The sequence below is a fragment of the Nothobranchius furzeri genome, chromosome 13, assembly GCF_043380555.1.
Source record: "Nothobranchius furzeri strain GRZ-AD chromosome 13, NfurGRZ-RIMD1, whole genome shotgun sequence".
Lineage (NCBI taxonomy): Eukaryota > Metazoa > Chordata > Actinopteri > Cyprinodontiformes > Nothobranchiidae > Nothobranchius > Nothobranchius furzeri.
In genome coordinates this window covers 53,206,053-53,229,592 of record NC_091753.1, presented here as the reverse complement: position 1 = coordinate 53,229,592, position 23,540 = coordinate 53,206,053, and the positions used below count along the sequence as shown (strand labels likewise).

Genomic DNA, 23,540 nt, shown 5'->3' with positions numbered 1-23,540 from the left:
TGCTTTGACGAGGTGAGGCTCCTGGAGCTGACTGAGAAACACTCACACTAGAATCCATTTCTGATATCATATAGTTCAAGTACAAGAGCTTAGTTGTTAGATAACAAATAACCAAAGTTAAATTCAGAAGAAATGCTTGCTTGGCTGTCTAAAAGAGTTTTGATTGTAATTGAATCACTGCTTGAACTTTTTTTTATTACACAAAACTTTAAGGTATAAACATGCCAATGAAACTACAGAATGTCCATGCTGTTTTTAGTCTAGATTCGTTGTTAAAATGAACAATGAAATAATATTTTTGTTTATGTGTTAAAGTCATGTTTTGTGCACATGTAAAACATATTAAAATAATAAAAGTATATGTTTTATTCTTCCTTCTAGGAGTTTATGAAAATGGTGGTCATATTTAACGCCAATATGACGAGAGTGAGAAGCTTCATCATCCTCGGATTCCCTGGACTTCCCCCACAGTACTACGGACATGTATCAGCTATCCTGTTTTTGGTCTACCTAACTATTGTAGTTGGAAATATTTCAATTCTATCTACTGTGTTCAGTGAGAAGTCCCTTCAGAAACCCATGTATCTGGTGTTCTGTCATCTAGCTTTGAATGACTTAACATTTGGCACCATCACACTCCCAAAGATCATATCAAAATACTGGTTTGGAGACAGCATCATCTCTTTTTTTGGATGTTTCACACAAATGTTTTTTGTTCATTATTTGGGAGCAGTGACTTCCTTTATCCTTTTAGTTATGGCTCTTGATAGATTTGTTGCAATTTGTCTCCCCCTCCGTTATCCTGTCTTGATTACAAACAACATCATATCTGCTCTCTGTGGAGTAGCTTGGTTAATACCACTGCCTTTGATGCTGACTATAATACTTCAAGCCCTTGATTTGCTTTATTGTAATTCAAATGTAATTGCACAGTGCTATTGTGACCACTTTTCTATAACAAGTCAGGCATGTGGAAATGATGTTAAAATAGTCCAGGTAACCACGTTTGGCATGGCCATGTTTTGTCTTTTGCTGCCTCTTGCATTTATCATATTTTCCTATGCTTCCATTATTGTGGTTATCCTGAAGATATCCACTTCTGCAGGGCGTAGAAAAACCTTATCAACCTGCACGCCACAAATATTCATAACCTGTCTTTTCTATTTACCCAGATGCTTTGTTTATGTAGCTAATACTGTTGGCTTTTCTTTCAGTTTGGACACTCGCATTGTATTAATACTGCTGTACAGTTTACTTCCTGCTGCAGTGAATCCAACCATTTACTGTTTCAAGACTCTGGAAATCAAGCAAACTTTGGTCAGGAAATTCAAAACTTCTAAATTTGGATTACAAGTAAAAAATTGGACCCTACATGTGAATGTACAGAAGATCACGTCTATATGAGAAAAAATAAAAACATATGAAGTCACTCCTAAACATATATCAGATGCTACTAACTGGTGACTCGTGGGGCAAAAATATAGCCAGCAAGTTGGTTCCATTCACCCCACAAAATGTCTAGAACATGAAAAAATGAAGGAAAAAAAAAGGAATTTAGCATCAATTTGCTTACTCACACCAGATATTCAGATTAGTTATTTTTATTAAATTTATTTCATTATCTTTTTGGCAATCACTATACTATTACATTCAGTGGGCTAATGTTAAATTACAAGGGGCGATGGTTGCACAAGGGTCTAAGAGTTCGCCCTGTAACCAGAGGATTGCCGGTTGACACTTCATCCTCCTTGCCTGCCGCTTGTGGTTAGGGTTAGGGAAGGCATTGGTGGTACCAGTGTAGAGCAGCCTTGCTTTTGTCAGTGTTGTCCACGGCAGCTGTGGCTACAGCTCAAAGTGGAAGGCCGTGCACTTGGTAACTTGGCCCTCAGTGCAGGTTTACTGACTTTATTACAATCCACCAATATTATACACAAACGTAATATGGTATTACAGAGCTCTTTTTCAGACCACCTAAACCCAGATTTGCCATATTTAATATTTTATATTAGCAGGATGTTTATGGAGAGCATTGAGTGGAAGGGGGGTGAGGGAGCTAGTGGCAGGGTTTGGTTTAATCTAGAGATTACGTATTGCTGTTATTTCATCAATTAATAAATAATTCTAAGAGCCATTTTGCTAATTCAGAATGAATACAGATGTTATCAAACCAAGAAACCCAGTCAAGACAACTTGAAACTATAGCCACAACTGTATATCAGCAGTTCATGATCAATATTTACATTTTTATTCATGATTAAAAAATTAATATAAATAAAATACATTTACTCACTTGAGATGCTGATTTTTTATCCATCCTCCTTTCTTTATGCAGGAAAACTTCAATGACTATAAAGCTGATCTCTGTGTTTTAGTTCCATTCACAAGCAAGTGACTAGTGTGAACATGGAGTTTTAATATTTTCTGAGACCAAATCCTGTTCTCCTTCTCTGTCAGCCATTTTGGGCATAAAATATAAACTACAAAGTTTTATCATGTGCAGATTAGTGATGACGTACTGCTACCAAAACTTGGTACTGTGATCATCGTATCGGAGGGCGGAAAAGTCTTGCCGCTATTGTGAGCCAGCTAGCTGGCCCAGCGAGGTGAGTCTGAAAGCTGATTGGTTGAGAAAACAGCTCCCCTGCTATATAGTATAACTAACAAAGGCCTTCTCTGCTGGTTCTGAAAACTTTGAGCAGATTAGACTCCTCCTGACAACAAACCTGATTGGATGAAACACAGATAATCCACAGATATTTACTAACGATGGCAGAGCTAAGAAAAATGCTCCCAAAAAGCTAATTATTTAAACTACTGAAATTAAATTCATATAATTTTATTGAACAAACATAATTAAGGTGGTAGATATGGGTTAGTGACTCTGATCATATTTAGGCCAGCTGAGAATACCTTGCTGGTCCTGATGGCACACCACTGGCAGCTCATGTCCATCAGTGAGTGAATGGATGAATGACTGAATATCGTGTACAGCACTTCGCAGCCCTCTGACTCAGAAAAGCACTAAAAAGAACCTGGGGTCAATGGCAGTTAGAGGAAACAATGTTAGACATTAGGGTTTCAGCTATCAGATATTTTAGTATTCAAATATTCTATCAAATACTCCATTGATTAATCGAATATTCTATTTCACGATGTTTCACGTGAAACAAGACTGTGGTCTGCTGGTAAAAATATAAAAATAAAACAAATAAATTATAAAAGGTTCATTAACGTGTATAAAATTTGTGTCATCTAGTTTCTGTTTTCCCAGCTGATATTTATATTTACAGTGGGGCAAAAAAGTATTTAGTCAGCCACCGATTGTGAAAGTTCTCCCACGTAAAATGATGACAGAGGTCAGTAATTTACATCATAGGTACACTTCAAATGTGAGAGACAGAATGTGAAAAAAAAATCCATGAATTCACATGGCAGGATTTTTAAAGAATTTATTTGTAAATCAGGGTGGAAAATAAGTATTTGGTCACTTCAAACAAGGAAAACCTCTGGCTCTCACAGACCTGTAACGTCTTCTTTAAGAAGCTTTTCTGTCCTCCACTCGTTAACTGTATTAATGTTACCTGTTTGAACACATTATCTATATAAAATACACCTGTGCCTCAAACAGTCAGACTCCAAACTCCACTATGGCCAAGACCAAAGAGCTTTCGAAGGACACCAGGAAAATAATTGTAGACCTGCACCAGACTGGGAAGAGTGAATCTACAATAGGCAAGCAGCTTGGTGTGAAAAAATCAACTGTGGGAGCAATTATCAGAAAATGGAAGACATACAAGACCACTGATAATCTCCCTCGATCTGGGGCTCCACGCAAGATCTCATCCCGTGGGGTCAAAATGATCATGAGAACGGTGAGCAAGAATCCCAGAACCACACGGGGGGACCTGCTGAATGACCTGCAGAGAGCTGGGACCACAGTAACAAAGGTCACCATCAGTAGCACACTACAACGGCAGGGAATCAAATCCTGCAGTGCCAGACGTGTTCCGCTGCTGAAGCCAGTGCATGTCCAGGCCCGTCTGAAGTTTGCCAGAGAGCACATGGATGATACAGCAGAGGATTGGGAGAATGTCATGTGGTCAGATGAAACCAAAGTAGAACTTTTTGGTATAAACTCAACTCGTCGTGTTTGGAGGAAGAAGAATACTGAGTTGCATCCCAAGAACACCATACCTACTGTGAAGCATGGGGGTGGGAACATCATGCTTTGGGGCTGTTTTTCTGCTAAGGGGACAGGACGACTGATCCGTGTTAAGGACAGAATGAATGGGGCCATGTATCGTGAGATTCTGAGCCAAAACCTCCTTCCATCAGTGAGAGCTTTGAAGATGAAACGTGGCTGGGTCTTCCAACACGACAATGATCCCAAACACACCGCCCGGGCAACAAAGGAGTGGCTCCGTAAGAAGCATTTGAAAGTCCTGGAGTGGCCTAGCCAGTCTCCAGACCTCAACCCCATAGAAAATCTGTGGAGGGAGTTGAAAGTCTGTGTTGCTCGGCGACAGCCCCAAAACATCACTGCTCTCGAGAAGATCTGCATGGAGGAATGGGCCAAAATACCAGGTACTGTGTGTGCAAACCTGGTAAAGACCTATAGTAATTGTTTGACCTCTGTTATTGCCAACAAAGGTTATGTTACAAAGTATTGAGTTGAATTTTTGTTATTGACCAAATACTTATTTTCCACCCTGATTTACAAATAAATTCTTTAAAAATCCTGCCATGTGAATTCATGGATTTTTTTTTCACATTCTGTCTCTCACAGTTGAAGTGTACCTATGATGAAAATTACTGGCCTCTGTCATCATTTTAAGTGGGAGAACTTGCACAATCGGTGGCTGACTAAATACTTTTTTGCCCACTGTAAATTTTTAATGGAACAAAATTTGACTTATATTTCATTAACATTTTAGGTTTTTATTAAAATCCCTCACCCTAGTCAAAATAACATATGTAAATATTTCCACATAAGATCAGTAGAATTTAATTATTTCATTAACACGTTTGGTAATAAGCTACTGGAAATGTTAATAACACTTACATTTCTACTGGTGACAATGTAATGCTGACATATACATTTTATTATGTACGGGTTGGCAACATAATCCAGTCTAAACTGTATTCAAATGTAAGCGTTTGTGAATTACATGCTACAACGGCTTGACGTATGCCTGCCGCGGTGTGTGGAGCAGACTAGTGGCAACAACCCTGGCTCCAGTCAGCTGCTGCTCTGCTATAGTGCTGCAGACATCTACAAATAAACGGGGTGGTGGGAATTTTTCTTCCCCTTATAGAGTTTAGTCATTCACAACTGTCATGGATTTTATCAATATGTTTATCAATAACCCATTTCCTGTAGTCGAAAAGAAAAAGGAGACAATGAACAGACAAGTCAAACAGTTATAACTGGCACAATGCACGAGGCAAAATGCCCCGAACATCTGGTCACAGAGTTTATTTATACCAAGAGGTAAGAAAGGAATGAGAGAGAGAGAGAGAGAGAGAGAGAGAGAGAGAGAGAGAGAGAGAGAGAGAGAGAGAGAGAGAGAGAGAGAGAGAGAGAGAGAGAGAGAGAGAGAGAGAGAGAGAGAGAGAAGTCAAGAATGTGTGTGGGTGGGTGTGGCTTGTGTGGGTGTGTCCGAATAAGTGGGCATGCAAAGAGGCATAGAGCAACACATACTACATTCAGTTGATTGAATCAATGATCAGGAATTAATAAACATAAAATTTCCATATCAACAACCATCACATTTTTTCTGAACCCCACTTGATCATGAGCATACTACGCGCTAGCTTAGCATTAGCAATTCTGCTAGTAGTTTCACTCTTGATTTTAAACTTTGGACCGTCTCTGCTTTTGTCAGAGGTATCTGTCTTTGCCGGTTATTCTGTTTCCTCCACAGCACCCGGATCACCACATTGTGTGCCAGTTAAATGTGTTTAAACTGTGGTGCGCACATTTAACAATGCTTCAAATCAGTAAAGAAAATGAATCGAGGAGTTTAATGAATCAAACCATTGGAATCATTCGATGATTTGTTTCAGCTCTATTAGAAATAAAGTGAAAGTTAAGTTGCTGTAGTTTTCTTCTACTACAAAAAGCATGCTACAACAATCGAATATATTTCTGTAGTGTCTGACGAATTTTATTCAGTGGGTGATTAACGGAGATAGATGAGCTGCTGAAAAGGTCAGTAAAATGGATGTCTTGGAGCAGCAAAACAACTAAAACATGCTGGATAGTAGCCCTCGGCCTTCTTTTGAGTTAGCCTGTCTCCTTAAGACTCCCATCAGCATATGTCTAGTGCCCCACACACCCCAAACCCACAGATTTTCTTCCACACCAAGTGAGTATTTTAATCAAACAAGCACACCCAAAAGAAGACGGTGATGAGCTCTGTGTTAAAGGGGCATTATGGAAGTTTGACAGCCAAAACATGTATAGAAATAATACATTTCTTCTTCATACATTCTCCTGCAATGCCCTGGTCCTGTAGAATGAGCCCTGGCATTTTTACTGTGATTGCCTCTTTTTCTGTAAAATCACAGAAAAAGAGAGATGCTCGGGTCGAGCAGGCTGCTTCATGCGCTTTCACGCTCAGGCATCGCCCGTAGCATTTGCTATCCGTAGCTTTAGCAGCAGAGAGAGAGGCAGTGCCACTTTGTCGCTGTTCCTAACACCTAGTGACAAAGCTAGCTACATTTCTGAGGACACTTAGCTAATTTCTTCTAGATATTTCCTGCAAATTAGCAACAAAATAGCCATTTTCGCTCCGAACCGTTCTTTGAACGTTGTTTCAGCTGTCATCAAGGATATAAATGTTACAGTTACAATAGATGTCACTGGTGCTTTAGCTCACCTAGTTAAATGTCGGATTCTCGTACAGAAGACCTGGGTTCGATTCTGGATGTGAACATAGTTTATTTAGAGTTTCTTTTTTACATTAATGGTATATTTTTTTACAGTAAGATGCCCAAATTTTTATTTGAGGCTCGCCGAACGGCATTGAATTCACAGATAAAAAAGATGTGGGTTCAACTTTCATTTTGGAACAATTTTTCAAGCAAGGGAAGGGAATGATCTGAGCATGCAGGAGGACTGACCCATCATAAACCTTTGTCGGCTGTGCTGAAGAGAAAGGTACAGAACCAAATTAATTAATTAATTAGCTGCACGTTCTCCTGTCCTCTGTCCTCCGGGACACACACACACACACACACACACACACAAACACACACACACACACACACACACACACACACACACACACACACACACACACACACACACACACACACACACACACACACACGGGACTGTCTCAGCTGTTATTTTCGTTAAGGAGTGTGCACGTACAGCATGTGCGCCTCGTGCACGAGCCTACTATTGAAGCAGCCGTTACGCTTTTGGCCTTAGGGGGCAATCGCGAGCATAAAAATTCAAAACTCCGTAAAGTCCCTTTAAGCATCATATCTGGCTTCTTATTGGCTGGGGGACCTTCGGCAGCATCGTGTTGCTTCAGCCCATTACTGATTACTATTCTGATTGGCTAACAGCAACACAACTCTTCTGTGGCCTTCATTCGCTCTTCTCTCTTGTGTAAACAATTAAATGCTGATGTTTTATCTCTACAGATAAACACAAGCCTGAACGTGTTCTGCCATGGTGTGAAGTCACTAACGGTTAGCTTATGCTAGCTAAGGTATCTGCAGGTTTACGGGAGCCAAATTTAAGACTTTACGACCTTTTTTAAGGCCACTTCGACCAAAATGTAAGCTATTATTTAAAATTAAACTTAAGCTATAATTTCCATCTATTGCCTGGAACCGGTGCTAACCACGTCGCGAACGTGGGACTAGCCATCCAGTTACCATTAAACTTGCACTTCCCCATGGCGCAGGCTCCCACTAGCTTAACCAGCTAGTGTGCTCATCTAAAAATAGCCCCATTTTACAACTAACTGAATTTGTACGGTTCCGCTTATGCCAATATCATACACAAAAAATGCTGAACACTAACTAGAAATTCAAGAAATTTTTATAGAAATAAAAGAATCGTTCATTGGGTCTTTGGTAATTTAAACCCTCTGGGAACTGTATTAAAGGATTATTTGTCATTTTTAAGGATTTTTAAGGCCTTAAATTTGGAAAAGCAAATTTAAGACTTTTTAAAACTTTTTAAGGACCCGCGGATACCCTGAGATGTGCTATGCTCTCTTCTGGCCACAAAATAGATACAGCCTTCTGCTGTAGCAAGCTAAGATAGGCAAGGCCATAAATGCACAATTTCCATTTGACATAAAAGAGACTGGCCTTTTCTGACCCAATCATTTCCCTTCTGTTGTGGTTTGCACTGTTCTCACACAACAGCAAAGGTCACTGCTTTACATCTCAGCTGTGACCTCGTTTTCAGAGGATTTACTAAATCTAGACATGGGTGAATAGGGGTTTGATTCCTCCCTCCAAAGATGTAACCCTTTACTTTTAATAATCTGAACTTTACTGGAAGAAATGACAACATTGTAAATGCTAAAATAATGGCTCAATAAAGGAGGGACAAACATTATAGTATTACGTCATAGGAAAGATTATGGATTAAAAAGATAAATTAAAAGAGGCTGTAGAGCTTTTATCCCATGCACAAAGATTGTATATCTGTTAGTTAATTTTCAAGTATTGCAATCAATGTCACTTGTGTCATCAGACACTTCCAGTCTCTGAGGATGTACGTGGGTGGACACAACAACTTGCAGATATTAACCTGAGCATGCCGTTGCTATCAGGATTCAGCCTCTGATCTGCTTCGATGAGGTAAGGCTCGTGGAGCTGACTGAGAAACATTAACACTAGAATCCATATCTAACATGTCACTGTTGCTTTGTTAGGTATGGGATATTATTTGCAAGATAATTAAATCATTCTCTTAGAATTCATTTAACATGTTTTCCAAAAAAATGGCTTTAATGTAAACAGATACGTTGCAGTGACTTTGTTATTTACACACACAAAAGTTTTAAACAAGCAGTTGTAACTACGGAAATTTTACAACAGTCTGTTCTCAACATGTTAGTTTATAAAATTTGTTTAAAATGACACAATGAAATAATAATATTTTTGTTTATGTGTTAAAGTCATGTTTTGTGCACATGTAAAACATATTAAAATAATAAAAGTATATGTTTTATTCTTCCTTCTAGGAGTTTATGAAAATGGTGGTCATATTTAACGCCAATATGACGAGAGTGAGAAGCTTCATCATCCTCGGATTCCCTGGACTTCCCCCACAGTACTACGGACATGTATCAGCTATCCTGTTTTTGGTCTACCTAACTATTATTGTGGGAAATATTTCAATTCTATCCATTGTGTTCAGTGAGAAGTCCCTTCAGAAACCCACGTATCTGGTGTTCTGTCATCTAGCTTTCAATGACTTAACATTTGGCACCGTCACACTCCCAAAGATCATATCAAAATACTGGTTTGGAGACAGCATCATCTCTTTTTCTGGATGTTTCACACAAATGTTTTTTGTTCATTATTTGGGAGTAGCGACTTCTTTTATCCTTTTAGTTATGGCTCTTGATAGATTTGTTGCAATTTGTCTCCCCCTCCGTTATCCTGTCTTGATTACAAACAACATCATATCTGCTCTCTGTGGAGTAGCTTGGTTAATACCACTGCCTTTGATGCTGACTACAATATTTCAAGCCCTTGATTTGCTTTATTGTAAGTCAAATGTAATTGCACAGTGCTATTGTGACCACATTTCCATAATGAGTCAAGCATGTGGAAATGATGTTAAAAATGCCCAGGTCGTTGGTCTTTGCATTGCCATGTTTTGTCTTTTGCTGCCTCTTGCATTTATCATATTTTCCTATGCTTCCATTATTGTGGTTATCCTGAAAATATCCACTTCTGCAGGGCGTAGAAGAACCTTATCAACCTGCACACCACAAATATTCATAACCGGTCTTTTCTATTTGCCCAGATGCTTTGTTTATGTTGCTAGTACTGTTGGCTTTTCTTTCAGTTTGGACACTCGCATTGTATTAATACTGCTGTACAGTTTACTTCCTGCTGCAGTGAATCCAACTATTTACTGTTTCAAGACTCAGGACATCAAGCAAACTTTGGTCAAGAAATTCACAACTACTAAAATTGGATTAAAAGTAAAACGTTAGACCTTGTAATCTGCAGGGATCAGACTCTAGGAGGTGTGACTGTACAGAAGATGACATAAGGAGGAATAAATAAATAGAATAAAAAGTCACTCCTTGAGTTAAATCAGATGTTTTCAACCAGTGGCCTGTGGGATATGGTTAGCAAGCTGCTTCAATTTGCATCACAAATAAAAAACATTAAGTAAAAGGAATTTCACACAAATTTGCTGGCCCTCATCAGATAATCAGATTAGTTATATTTACCACACTTATTTGCGTTTCTACATATTTCAGCCAGTGAGTGAATGCAAAGTCACAATCAAGCCTGTAGAGCTGTGAGCAGTAGTTGTACTAATACTCCACCGTAGCCTGGCCTGCCAGACTGGTCCTCTGTTTAATTCTACACAGGGAACTAGTCTGGTAACTCAGAGGCAGAGAGGCGCATTACGGGCATGACTTGCCAGCTCAAAAATAACCAATCAAAAAAAGAAAGACGGAAATGCAGACTGCACCGACGTAGTAGTTTTTTAGCTGTAGTCAAAAATGGCGTCTGGCAATGGCGCAAACATATTTTCTTTTAGAAGAAAGGCTTTTAGCGCTTCTTCTTGTTGTGGTTTTAAAGGTATTGGCCAGACTTGGCATTAAAATTGTTGAAATTCAGTATAACTACACTTTACCATCTATATAAATATGAACTGGGTTCAGTTTTTCATTTTGTTAAGGAATTTCTTCATAAATCATTACAGAAAATCATTATACTCTCCTCCAGAAAGTGAAGAACTGTTTGTCGCGTACGTCACTCCAACACGCAAAACAAGGCAGCTAAAACTCTGTTTGTATGAAGTTCATCTCAGCCTGGCTCTGAATGAAACCAGAACTGTAGTTTCACATTGTCTCACGCTTTATCCATCCAGTTTCACCAACTTATCTAATCACAGGTCATGGAGTTAGCAGCTCCAGAAAGGCCCAAAACATCCTTTCCCCAGCAACCTCCTCCACCAGCTACACCAGTGGCATTCCCAGGCCAACAAGGAGATAGAATCCCTATGACAGGATCTCCAAGAAGTTTCTTGCGACACACTTGACAGTTGCTTGCCTGGAAGCAGCCAGCCTGACTAAAGGTTGGTTTATGCTTGATGCGTCCACGAGGTCCGCACGGCTCCGCGCGGAAAAGTTGCGTCATTTTAACAACCACGCCCCTCCACCGCACCGCCGCATGGCCCAGAATTTCCGCAACGTGCACCTAGGAAATTTTCTAACCACGCGGACGGACAGACGGATGTGGAAAAACATGGCGGACCGGCAAGAACTAGTATGGCAGAGGTTCGGAAATACAGACATTTGTATGATTCAGCTCTCAGAGATCACCGTGATCAACATATATAAATAAATCTTGGAGAGAAATAGCTCGCACTGTCGGAAAAGACGAGAACGCTGTTAAAAAATGCTGAAATGCCATGTTGTAAACAGTAATTTCTACTTCTACTATGGTGTAGTGTTGGATGCATGCCGTAGAGCTCCATGCTGCCCCGTTCAGTTTGGGAGAATATTGGCTCACCGCAGAGACAAGCCGCATGAACCATAAACACTGCGAGTTGTGAAGCGCGTTCCATCTGCGAGCCGCATCACCGCGCGGAAAGTGAATGCGTCAAGCATAAACCAAGCTTTACGAGGGACAGCTTATAAATTTGATGGCAAGCTGTCCCTGTTTTCTGTAATGTCTAATCTAAAAATTAGCATTTTGTGGAAGTAAAATAAAAATCTGATTATTGCACAGATCTTTCACAAGGTATCTGCAGGTTAAAGGGAGCCAAATTTAAGACTTTTTAAGACCTTTTTAAGGCCACTTTGACCAAATTTAAGCAATTTTTTAAAATTAAATTGAAGCTGTGATTTCCTGCTATTGTCTGGAACCGGTGCTAACCATGTTACGAATGTTGGATTAGCCATCCAGTTAACATTAAACTTGCACTTCTCCATGGCGCAAGCTCCCACTAGCTTAACCAGCTAATGTGCTCATCTAAAAATAGCCCCTTTCACAACTAACTGAATGAGTACAGTTCCGCTTACGCCAACAACAGACACAAAAAATGCTGAACACTAACTAGAAAGTCACGGAAATTTTATAGAAACAAAATAATCTTGTTTATTGGGTCTTTGGTAATTTAAGACCTTTGGAAACTCTATTTAAGGATTATTTGTCATTTTTGAGGATTTTTAAGGCCTTAAATTTGGAAAAGCAAATTTAAGACTTTTCAAGACTTTTTAGGACCCGCGGATACCCTGCTTTCAGCCGACGTGTTCTACAAGAAATATGTGAATTAATTCCTCGGGTTGCAGAGCGGATCCCCTCTCTGTCAGCTTTGATCAGCGGCTGCAGCTGGAGGGGGGTGAAGACGTGCTTCTAAAGAAGATGGGGTGACGTTGGTTATACAGTCCTGGTTTCAGAAAAACATCCTCAGTAAAATATTCTTATGAATATGAACACAGGCTTCATAACTCTAGACATCTGTTGTGATTTAGTTTAAACTAAATTCAGTTTTCTCATTTAGAAATAAAACATGATTTTTAAATATCTCACTTTCTCTCTGTTGCGCATGGACGTAATTTTTTTTGGGCCGGGGGGGGGGGGGCACATGTCCACCACTTTCTCCAAAGTCAAGTTTTGACCCCTGCACTTTTTACCATCTCAAAACAATATTACTCTGTATTAAATTGACACTGGTTGAGCTCTAGAACCAAGCGGAAAACAACCGTTTGTGCTGAAGCCTGTTTCCCATTAGAACATACTGTAAAGATACAACCTCATGCCGGTTGTGTCCCCTCCACTTCTAAAGTGAAAATTACGTCCATGCTGCTGCACATAGCCGTCAGAACAGCGTATCAGCTGATTCAGAGACTGATAAAAAGGACAAACCTCCAACCTTATGTTAATATTGTCAAAAAACGCAGCAAAGCATCATTTACTAGCAGTTTTTGAAGCAAAATTTCACTTTTGTGAGCAAAATAGCCATTAAAAATTATTCAATAAATCAGTAAAGCAGGAAGAAATGTTATTTTTGTTTTTACATTTTTTACTTCAGTTCAGACTATTTAGAATTTTGTATTTTCATCATATTTTGCTTTAATTTTACTTTATTCATTTTTATTATTACTTGAAAGGTTTTGTACCGTATTTTCCGGACTATAAGCCGCTACTTTTTTCCCACTCTTTGAACCATGCGGCTTATAATGAGGTGCGGCTTTACTGAAGATTTTCCTTCACCTGCAGGGGGCGCTTTAGCAGAAAGTGAAACAGGTGGAAGTCAAAAGTGGAAATCGAACAAAGTGCTCATTTTAATTTAGCACATGCAAGCAGCCGGCACGACGGAGAATCTTTTTCAAACCCATACCCCCTCATCATGGTAACTACAGTATGAGTTCATATGATGCCGCATTTAAGCTGAAGGCCATCAATCTGGCAGTAAAGGAGGGAAACAGTGCTGCCGTACGTAAGCTTGGCATGAATGAATCCATGGTTCGGCGCTGGAGACGGCAGCGGGAAAAACTCATTCAAGCCAGCTTCACCCGGGGATGACAGCAACACGGACAGCGACACTGACATCGCCACAGAAAAGGTATGTGACGAAGCTCTTCTGAGGCTGTTCAACTCCGACACTGAAGAAGAGGACTTTAATGGCTTTAGTGCGCAAGAGGAAGATGAGAGCGAATGACTTTTTCTGGTAGGCAAGTGTGTTTTATTTACTAACCAGGCATGTTATGTGTGCAGTTTTTAATTTCTAATCATCCAGGGCTTATTAATGCTGTGTGAGCGCTGTTCTTTTCTTCTAAACATGCAAATCACCGGTAATAACGTGTCAGTTCTGTTTTTATTTTATACCCATCCAGAAATATGAATGCTATCAGTGCTGTTTTCTTTTCTAAACTTGCAGGCACGTTCACCTGGGTTTAAAATTTGTTTTGTTGAATTAAAACAACATCGAAAAACCTCTGTGTAGAGTCTTTCTTATGTTATGGCCATACTTGCGTTGTGCGCCGGAGACCTGCATGTGGCTGCTGCGCCGCAGCTTGTATTTGAGTGCGGCACCCCTGGCACCTCATGGTTACTGAGTTTCTGGCTGTCAGTCATAATTTAAAACTTCCTTTGTGGAGTGCTCTGCTTGGCAACAGGGAAGCTGGCAGCCACCCAGTAACTTGAGACTTCCTTTTTAGAAGGTCCCACCTAAAATAGAAGTAACAATGTTATTGGTTAAGTGTGGAGAGTGATGGGTTGTCCTTTGTCCTTGTCACCTGTGTTTCAATAAAACCAGCTGGAGAGAGAACGCACTAGAGAGTTGATTGGAACAGGGCCTAAACAGGTTCTGAGCTAGTCTCTCTCCGCTGCCTCTCCCGCAGCGTAAAAAGCCCTACTGACTTCTCTCCTGTGTGGTTCATTTCAAGGTTCATTTTCAGGATTTAAAAATACCCAACATTTCCTCAGGGTCCGGTCACCTCTTCTCGTTGTGCAGCGTTTTCTGCCACACTTTTTCCGTCCCACAGACTTCCCACTGAGGTGCCTTGATACAGCACTCTGGGAACAGCCTATTCCTTCAAAAATCTCTTTCTGTGTCTTACCCTCTTGCTTGAGGGTGTCGATGATGGCCTTCTGGACAGCAGTCAGGTCGGCAGTCTTACCCATGATTGCGGTTTTGAGTAATGAACCAGGCTGGGAGTTTTTAAAAGCCTCGGGAATCTTTTACAGCTGTTTAGAGTTAATTAGTTGATTCAGATGATTAGGTTAATAGCTCGTTTAGAGAACCTTTTCATGATATGCAAATTTTTTGAGATAGGAAGTTTGGGTTTGCATGAGCTGTATGCCAAAATCATCAATATTAGAAACAATAAAAGGCTTGAACTACATTAGGTGTGTGTAATGAATCTAATATATATGAAAGTCTAATGTTTATCAGTACATTACAGAAAATAATGAACTTTGTCACAATATGCTAATTTTTTGAGAAGGACCTGTATATACTTGACTCTGTCTGAATTAATACAAAGTGTGTTTATGGTCCCTGAACAAGTAAAAGTAACTATAATCTTCTGATTAAACATTCAAAGATCTGTCAGATTGACATTTCATATTTATATGGAACCATCACATCTTATTAGTCATAATTAATTTGCAGTTGTCACACTATAAAGTGTGACCGCAACATATTAAATGCCATTTTAAAAGGCATTCTAGTTTTTGTTCATTTATGACAAAATTGCTGAACACGTATGAAAAATGGACATTGCTGCTTAGGTTCCATGCAGGGAACAAGGTCAGGGACTGACCAGGAACAGGTTTGCTGTTCCAGTGTGCTCAAGAAGTTATGTTCAGTTCAACGCAGTTTATTTATATAGTGCCAAATCACGACAAGTCACCTCAAGGCACTTCACAAAGTAAGCATTCCAATACAGTTTAAATCGTTAAGCCAATCAGTAAAAAGTTTCCTATAAGGAACCAAGCAGATTGCATTGAGTCACTGACTAGTGTCAGAGTCTTTACAGCAATCCTTATATTAAGCAAGCATGTAGTGACAGTGGAGAGGAAAACTCCATTTAGAATAAAATAGCCTTCATTGTCGTACAAGGTACAGTGAAATATGAGTGCCACTCCGTTTGGTGCAAAATGTAAAAGAATACAAGTAAATAATACAGAATAATATAAATGTAAAATCAACAGTAATATTTACTAATATATACACAGAGTTGCAGCATTTATGATGTAGCAGCATTAGTGGGTTCTGTGCAAGTCACTATTGTAAGCAGAGAATTTGCATATTGAGCAAACACAGATAGCACATATAAATGTTACTACACATGGTCAATATTGAAACAGTAAATGTGTAGTTTGGGTTTACAGGTTCAACTGGTTTTGTGGTTGTTTACTACGGTGATAGCTCTGGGAAAGAAGCTATCCCTGAATCAATTTGTCCTGGTTTTATGTGATCTGTTACCGTCGGCCTGATGGTAACAGGTCAAACAGATGGCTACTGGGGTGAGAATAGTCCTTAATGATATTGCCTGCTTTACTGAGGTAACGAGAGTTGGCAATGCCCTCCAGGCTTGGCAGAGAGCAGCCAGTGGTCTTCTGGGCTGTGTTGATGACCCTCTGCAGTACTTTCCTGTCTGCAGTTGAGCACCCTGTATACCATGTTGCAGACCTGCCAACCTTGTCAAATTTTTTTTGGGTACCACTTGTGCTGTGTTTTTTCGCGGACTTTTGCAACTCCATTGCTTTTCACGCTGTAATCTCCCCATTCACTGGATGGAAAATTTTACACACACACACACACACACACACACACACACACACACACACACACACACACACACACACACACACACACACACACACACACACACACACACACACAGTTGTTCATAGTTCTTATTTTGACTAGTAAGGTTATAGACATGTTTAATGTTTGACCTGACTCCAAAGTATCATGTATTTTAATATTAAACAGTAAAACTCTAAAGTTTCCTTATATAATATTTGTGCTTATACAAGTTACTTGCATTAAATTATTTCAATACAAATTAATAAAAAAACATGTATATGTATTTAATGGTAAATATTTATTTTGTAAATTGCAATAGGTGTTTCTGTTCTCAAGAATGTAATATTAAATTGGCTAATAGCACATATGCACACATCACCAGGGCTAATTTACTAATTACCTGCAGCTCCATAGTGGCTTATGTCCACATCATATTTGCAGATTGTAAAAAATGCATGGTGAGGTTGTTTAGAGGGTCACAAGCATGGCCACTGTTCTTGATATTAGGACAAAAACTTCTGAGACACATGGACCCTCTTCTTTTTGGCAGGTCTGCTAACCAATCCATCCCTGTCTGCTTCTTCCTCATCTGCCATAGCAGCGAAAAAAAAAATAATGGCAGCATGTTTAAACTGTATAAATAATCACATTCCTCCTTATATACAGGCCAAATCGATCTGCAATGGATAAAGACAAACACACACACACACACACACACACACACACACACACACACACACACACACACACACACACAGTCACAGTTTTTATTTTTTTCACTCAGATTTTGGCTTGAATATTCAACAGTGAAATTAACGCTACATGTTCACATTCACCAAAAGATGGCCGGTCCGGCCCGTTGACACACATGCTCGCTCGCTCGCGCGCGCACACTCACACACACACACACACACACACACACACACACACACACACAGAGTTTACCTTACCAGAACAGCAGCGAGTGGCGAACCGGAGGGAGAGAGGAGCAGCGGGCAGGACGAAGCAGGGAGGAGGGGGGCGGGGTTAGGCAGGATAGTTAGCACAGGTTTTTCTCCGCTTTTCTACGATGGTTGGCTTAAACTTCTTCACCACGCCGCTGAGTCGTGTTGTCAGACATGAGTACCACACGTGCATATTTGCCACAGAACTCAACTCACATTTCCACAGCTTTTTGCGTAGTTTAGAGTGGTGAGTCGTACCAGCGTAAATAGAAGCCAAATTGCGTACTGGCTACACAAAATGCGTACAGGTTGGCAGGTCTGCATGTTGTGAGGACGTACATTAGGATGCTCTCTATGGTGGATCTGTAGAATATGACCAGCAGCCTCTCCTCTAGGTTGTTCCTCCTGAGCACCACAGGAAGTGGAGACGCTGCAGGGCTTTTTTTTTACCACCACCGTGGTATTTGCCATCCAGGAGAAATCATCAGAGATCTGCAAGCCGAGAAACCTTATGCAGTGTACCCTCTCCACACAGTCCTCATGAATGTTAAATGGGGTCGGGTCAGCTCTGCCCTTTACTGATCTATTCTTAAAACTCTGGGAACTGAGAGCAGCAACTGGTTCTCAGAGCAGCGTGCCAGACCAGGAACACGTGGCTGCAACACCTTTGACAAATAGGCACGGGCTAACCCATTCATTGTCTTGAACACCATTGAAATAAGTTCAAAATAAATACAAAAATTTACAGGTAGCCAGTGCAGAGCTACCAGAGTTGGAGTTGTGTGTTCATACTTTCTCTTGCTGTCCAAAAACCTCGCTGCAGCATTCTGAACAAAATAACTTTCATCGGTCCATAGTCTCCCATTCATTTTTTTGCAGTAGGGCAGTGAGTCCCAACCAATGGTACTCACATCCCTAGTGGTCCATGAGCACATTACAGTGGGTAAACGGAAACATTTATATTTCACTACCTATATGACAGCACTCGCATGTGCCCAGGTAAAAAATATAATAATAATACCTTTTCCTAGGATGCGTTATGCTAAATGAATACTCAAATAAAATAATGCACAGTAGTATATGGTTGATATTCTGTTATAAATTTTGGCCAAACGCGACTGTGCATGAATTTTGTCAAGTTGTGTAAGCTTTGGAGAGGCTGCTGCAGCAGCGGAGTGCGCGGAGTCCTGAAGATGGGGCAACGCCGGTTATTCAAACCTAGTTTGGGTTTAAAGAGCTTATGTTGAACAGAGAAACATCCTCAGTAAAATAATTATGGTGGCAGTAAAATTGTATCTGCATTGACAGCTTGTTAACGCTAATTTCTCAAATGCGGTTGTTTTTAAACACATGATAAACACGCAGGCTTCCAATTTTTCTGACGTCTCCCATGATTTAGTTGGAACAAATTTCCTTTCACAGCCGTTTATCTAATTAAAAACGCAAGTTTTGTGCAGCTCTCTCCCCGTCTGTCTCTCTCACTGCAGTCTGTGTGCACCGCGGGTCTGACCTCTAATAACTCCAGACCCACTGATCAGAGCGTTGCCAAACTAGGGGCAGAGAGAAAAAAAACCTCCAACCTTATTTAATATTTTCAACAAACATGCAGCAAATCTCTCTCTCTCTCTCTCTCTCTCTCTCTCTCTCTCTCTCTCTCTCTCTCTCTCTCTCTCTCTCTCTCTCTCTCTCTCTCTCTCTCTCTCTCTCTCTCTCTCTCTCTCTCTCTCTCTCTCTCTCTCTCTCTCTCTCTCTCTCTCTCTCTCTCTCTCTCTCTCTCTCTCTCTCTCTCTCTCTCTCTCTCTCTCTCTCTCTCTCTCTCTCTCTCTCTCTCTCTCTCTCTCTCTCTCTCTCTCTCTCTCTCTCTCTCTCTCTCCACTGTGACCATGTAAACATCAAAACTACCAAAAGAAAGTGTAGACTCACTTCTTACATCAAGAAGAATCAGCATGTTTCTAGCCTTTTGTGTTTTACAATCCATTGTCTAAGGCTATGTTCACACTGCAGGCCTTGATGCTCAATTCTGATTTTTTGAGTAAATCAGATTTTTCTGTGTGGCTGGTCACACTATGACTGAAATGCGGCATCAAACTCTCTCCAGTGTGAACACTTCACTACCCCAAAGCGACCTGCATGCGCAGAAGAGATGGAGACCGGTGAAATGGACTCGACACACGGGAGGCGACATCGCCTCTCCTCCATTCATTTTCAATGAGACATAACCGACAAAGCGATAATTGAGGGTCTTCCTCCTACCAAGCGAAACGCGAAAAACATGTGCGCTCGTGCACGTGTCGTACACAGGCGACCCAGCGACGCAATCCCAGAAAGTTGAAACATTTTCAACTTTTCATCGCTGTCGCTCGGACGAGGACCAATCAACGGAGGTTTCATTCACTGACCAATGAGCGGACAGGATGCTCCGTACATCTCCGAGCAAACATGAAGGAGAAGTTGATTATTATTATGTTTTATATAGTAAAATCAGAAGAAAGATTTCACATTACTCTAGCAGCACCTTGTGAAACATCATACTCTGAACCGCTTAAATAACCTTAATTCCCTCCAACCTGACACAGCCAAACAAAACAATGGAAGTTTCGATTTCGCCATGGAACAGAAGGCGTAGATGGCTTTGCCACTGGCCATGGATTACCTCCCGTGTGTCAGGTAATAAAAGCGACAGCGATAAGTTTTGCTGATCGCGGTCGTTTGTCGCCTCCCGTGTGTCGAGCCAAAAACACTTCGCTCCAGCAGTACCTCCCGCACCCGTTCACATTATCTCTTGTATTTTACATTCCTAAACCTAAAAAAGGATGTCCAGACAGACTCCTGGACCCTTCTGACAGCACTTCTCCTCAGGAACATCCACACATAACTAGGGTTGTCACGGTAACTGGTGTAGCGGTAAACCCCGGTAAAAAGTTGACAATAATAACCGTCTTGTTTTTAAAAACCTATATTATCTCTGTGGATTACCATGGCTGCGGTGTAGGCGCGGTGACCCTTACCAGCCACCGTATCATCTGCTGAAGTTGCCGGCGGCACATGCACACTTTGATGTTTACAACCAAAACTTTCTTGAAGCTAAAGCTGAAATAATGGCCAAAGGAGGAGACGGCAGCGCGCAGGACATTTCACATTTATTATCCCTCAAAGAAGACAAAGTGGGAAGTACGGGCATGTTTTTGGATATTTGAAGAATGCCGAGGGACAGGTGATAGAAGACGGCTATCCTGTTTGCAGCACGTGCAGAAAAAGTGTCTGTGAAAGGCAGCAACGCTTCAAATCTCATGACACATCTGCGTGACCATCACCCACAACTCTACAGTCAACGCAAGGCAAGCTAACATTAGCGTTTTAGCTAAAATGCGTCATCCGAGGATTTGGGTTGAGGGAGAATGCAACGAGTCGCTATATAAAGCAGCTGCAGCGCCGCTACCTGCATATAAACCGTGTCGTGGACACCCCCAGATTTAAATGACGCTATGCATTACGGGGCTCCCAGGGACAGATAAGAGTTGGTCTCTCTCCGAGAATAATTATGAATTTAACAATGATTACTACCTGATGACATTTTCCCACATCTGCAAAGCTCACTGGAAGGACACAAACCGAGGACAATATTTTCCTGATATAGGGTTTATTACTCAAGTAAGGGTAAAATAAGTATCTGATTAGAAGGCTACTTGAGTACTGAGTATCATCTGGTCTAATATTTTTTAAATGATGACATCAAACAGACAAAAAATAAGAAGTTATGGGCAAATATTGGTATTTTAAAGACTAAAGGGGACAAATGTAAACAAAAGAACAACATAATTACAAAATAACAAATTGTAGGCAAAATTTAGACACAAACTGAGGACAATATTTTCCTGATAAACAGGTTTTATTTAGTTTCCTGAAAATTTAACATGTTTAAAAAAATACCGAAAACCATGACAATTTTGGTCACAATAACCGTGAGGTAAAATTTTCACACCATGACAACCCTACATATAACGCTCACCTCCGCTGACTCAGTGACGTTGGAGACTGATTTAATGCGACATTACCGTTCAGACTGCAGTTGCTTTCAAAAACATCAGATATATGTTGGAATCAGTACCACGAATCACATTTTAAAAAACCGGATCTGTGTGTTCAGGCTGTTATAAAAAAAAAATCAGATATGGCTTGCATGTGGGGAAAATAGTGGATTTAATGCGCTTTTGCCTGCAGTGTGAACGTAGCCTAACCGTGAGCTGCAGAAACTTTTCCGAAGCGGCGTCCCGCAACGATCTCCTAAGTCATGACTTGTCTGTGTCATGATCACGTGATCAAAAATCGAAAATCAACTTGAGAGTTTTGATGTTTACTCTCAAGATGTTCAAGCTTGTTCACCAAGCCCGCCTCTTTAAAAAACACAATCGACGACTTTACACCAGCTGTTGTGCGGATGCACTATGTCTCTCAGCTGGCCAGGGAACACCTTGGGATTCCCCCGGAGGAGCTGGCCCGAGTAGCTGGGCAGAGGGATGTCCAGGCCTCTTGGCTTAGGCTGCTGCCCCCACGACCTGACCCCAGATAAGTGGCTGAAAATCGATGGATAGATGTGACACAAAAAGAAAAAAATTCAAATAAGACTAAAAGTACTTGGACTACTTTGTTTAACAAACTAAATGTTATTTACCTAAATGTGTCACAACCTAGAGGAAATCTTAAGGGAAAGTTTCCCGCCTGGGATCCATCAGCGTTCATAAACTGTGCACACAACATGCAAAGCACATAATAGGTGAGAGCACTCGAGTTGTTCAGTACGTTTATGTAAACAGATTTTACTTTACCTGTTTCTGCACAGTAATAATTTACTTATTTGTGGTCCATGTTCTATTTCCACACTTAGACCAAAAGAGGAGAAATACTGTTTAAATGTTTATATATTGTGATTAGAATTTCATGTTATTTCACATTTTTAGAAGTTTTCTAGACATTTTACATCTAACTGTTTAAATTCGATTTACCTACTGTGGTTATTTTAATTTCAGACATGTTGCTCACTAACATAACAACAATCAAAGACTTTTTCATTGTTGGATTTCCTGGCCTGTTGCCAGAGTATTATGGGCCTGTGTCAGCTCTTCTCTTTTTGCTTTTCTTGGCTATAGCTGTGGGGAATGTTTTCATCCTAGTGATTGTCAAATATGAAAAGTCTCTTCAAAAACCCACATATCTCATTTTTTGTCACTTAGCATTAACTGATTTGATGTTTGGCACAGTGACTCTCCCGAGGGTTATATCAAAATACTGGTCTGACAACAGCATTATTTCATTCTATGCCTGTTTTACACAAATGTTCTTTGTTCACTATTTAGCTTCAACACACTCTTTCATTCTGATGGTGATGGCTCTTGATCGTTTTATAGCTATTTGTGTTCCACTGCGTTACACATCACTTTTCACAAATACCACAGTAAATGGGCTTTGTGGGATTTCGTGGATCATGCCAATTTCATGGATGGTCACCTTAGTAGTTGATGCCATGAAACTACCCTTTTGTAATTCAAACATAATTGTTCAGTGTTATTGTGACCATAATTCAATAATAAGTTTGGGATGTGAGAATGTACGATTTTCTGCAATTTTAGCATTGGGATTTGCTATGTTTTGTTTGCTGGTCCCTCTTGCGTTCATCATTTTATCATATATTTTTATCATTGTTGTTGTTCTACAAAGGTCTTCATCTACGGGTCGCATTAAGACTCTGTCAACCTGCACACCACAGCTCATCATCACAGGTCTTTACTATTTTCCAAGATGCTTTGTGTACCTGGCAAATTTTGTGGGATTCACGTTCAATGTTTCACTTCACATTTTCATTGTAATGTTGTACAGTCATATACCTGCTGCTGTCAACCCACTCATTTACTGTTTCAAAACTCAAGACATCAAAGAAATATTGAAAATTAAATGGTCAAAAGTAAAAATTCATTTGACAACAAAAACTTTTTAAGTACTTAACTCTATAATGGATTTCAAATGAAAATGTTTAAAAGTATTTCTGACACCATCAATCTTGGCTCCACCCACTGATCAAATTAAAGCACGTCCTAATGTCTAACAAC

General features: G+C 40.3%; 3 protein-coding genes across 3 annotated transcripts; all 3 read left to right on the top strand.

The window, feature by feature from the left end:
• The first annotated feature begins 386 nt into the window (after positions 1-386).
• On the top strand, positions 387-1,404 carry LOC107380551 (olfactory receptor 52E8). The gene has a single exon (XM_015951852.3). The coding sequence runs from the start codon at positions 388-390 to the stop codon at positions 1,402-1,404; it is 1,017 nt and encodes a 338-aa protein (XP_015807338.3). The 5' UTR covers position 387.
• Positions 1,405-6,253: 4,849 nt separating this feature from the next.
• On the top strand, positions 6,254-10,202 carry LOC107380552 (olfactory receptor 2AT4-like). Its single transcript, XM_070543268.1, has 7 exons — positions 6,254-6,368; positions 6,823-6,917; positions 7,657-7,687; positions 8,392-8,458; positions 8,696-8,746; positions 8,805-8,832; positions 9,219-10,202. Exons 1-7 carry the CDS (start codon positions 6,254-6,256, stop codon positions 10,200-10,202), a joined length of 1,371 nt encoding a protein of 456 aa, XP_070399369.1.
• A 12,263-nt stretch (positions 10,203-22,465) lies between these two features.
• On the top strand, positions 22,466-23,428 carry LOC107380553 (olfactory receptor 52N5-like). Its single transcript, XM_015951854.3, has one exon. It carries the CDS (start codon positions 22,466-22,468, stop codon positions 23,426-23,428), a length of 963 nt encoding a protein of 320 aa, XP_015807340.1.
• The last annotated feature ends 112 nt before the right edge of the window (positions 23,429-23,540 follow it).

Bases quoted from the DNA above. Each gene is read 5' to 3' on its own strand.
- LOC107380551 (XM_015951852.3), top strand. From the start codon at position 388: ATGAAAATGGTGGTCATATTTAACGCCAATATGACGAGAGTGAGAAGC.
- LOC107380552 (XM_070543268.1), top strand. From the start codon at position 6,254: ATGCTGGATAGTAGCCCTCGGCCTTCTTTTGAGTTAGCCTGTCTCCTT. The intron at 6,918-7,656 runs GTTCGATTCTGG...TTATCTCTACAG, and splicing joins TTCTCGTACAGAAGACCTGG to ATAAACACAAGCCTGAACGT. The intron at 7,688-8,391 runs GTGTGAAGTCAC...CTCACACAACAG, and splicing joins CCTGAACGTGTTCTGCCATG to CAAAGGTCACTGCTTTACAT.
- LOC107380553 (XM_015951854.3), top strand. From the start codon at position 22,466: ATGTTGCTCACTAACATAACAACAATCAAAGACTTTTTCATTGTTGGA.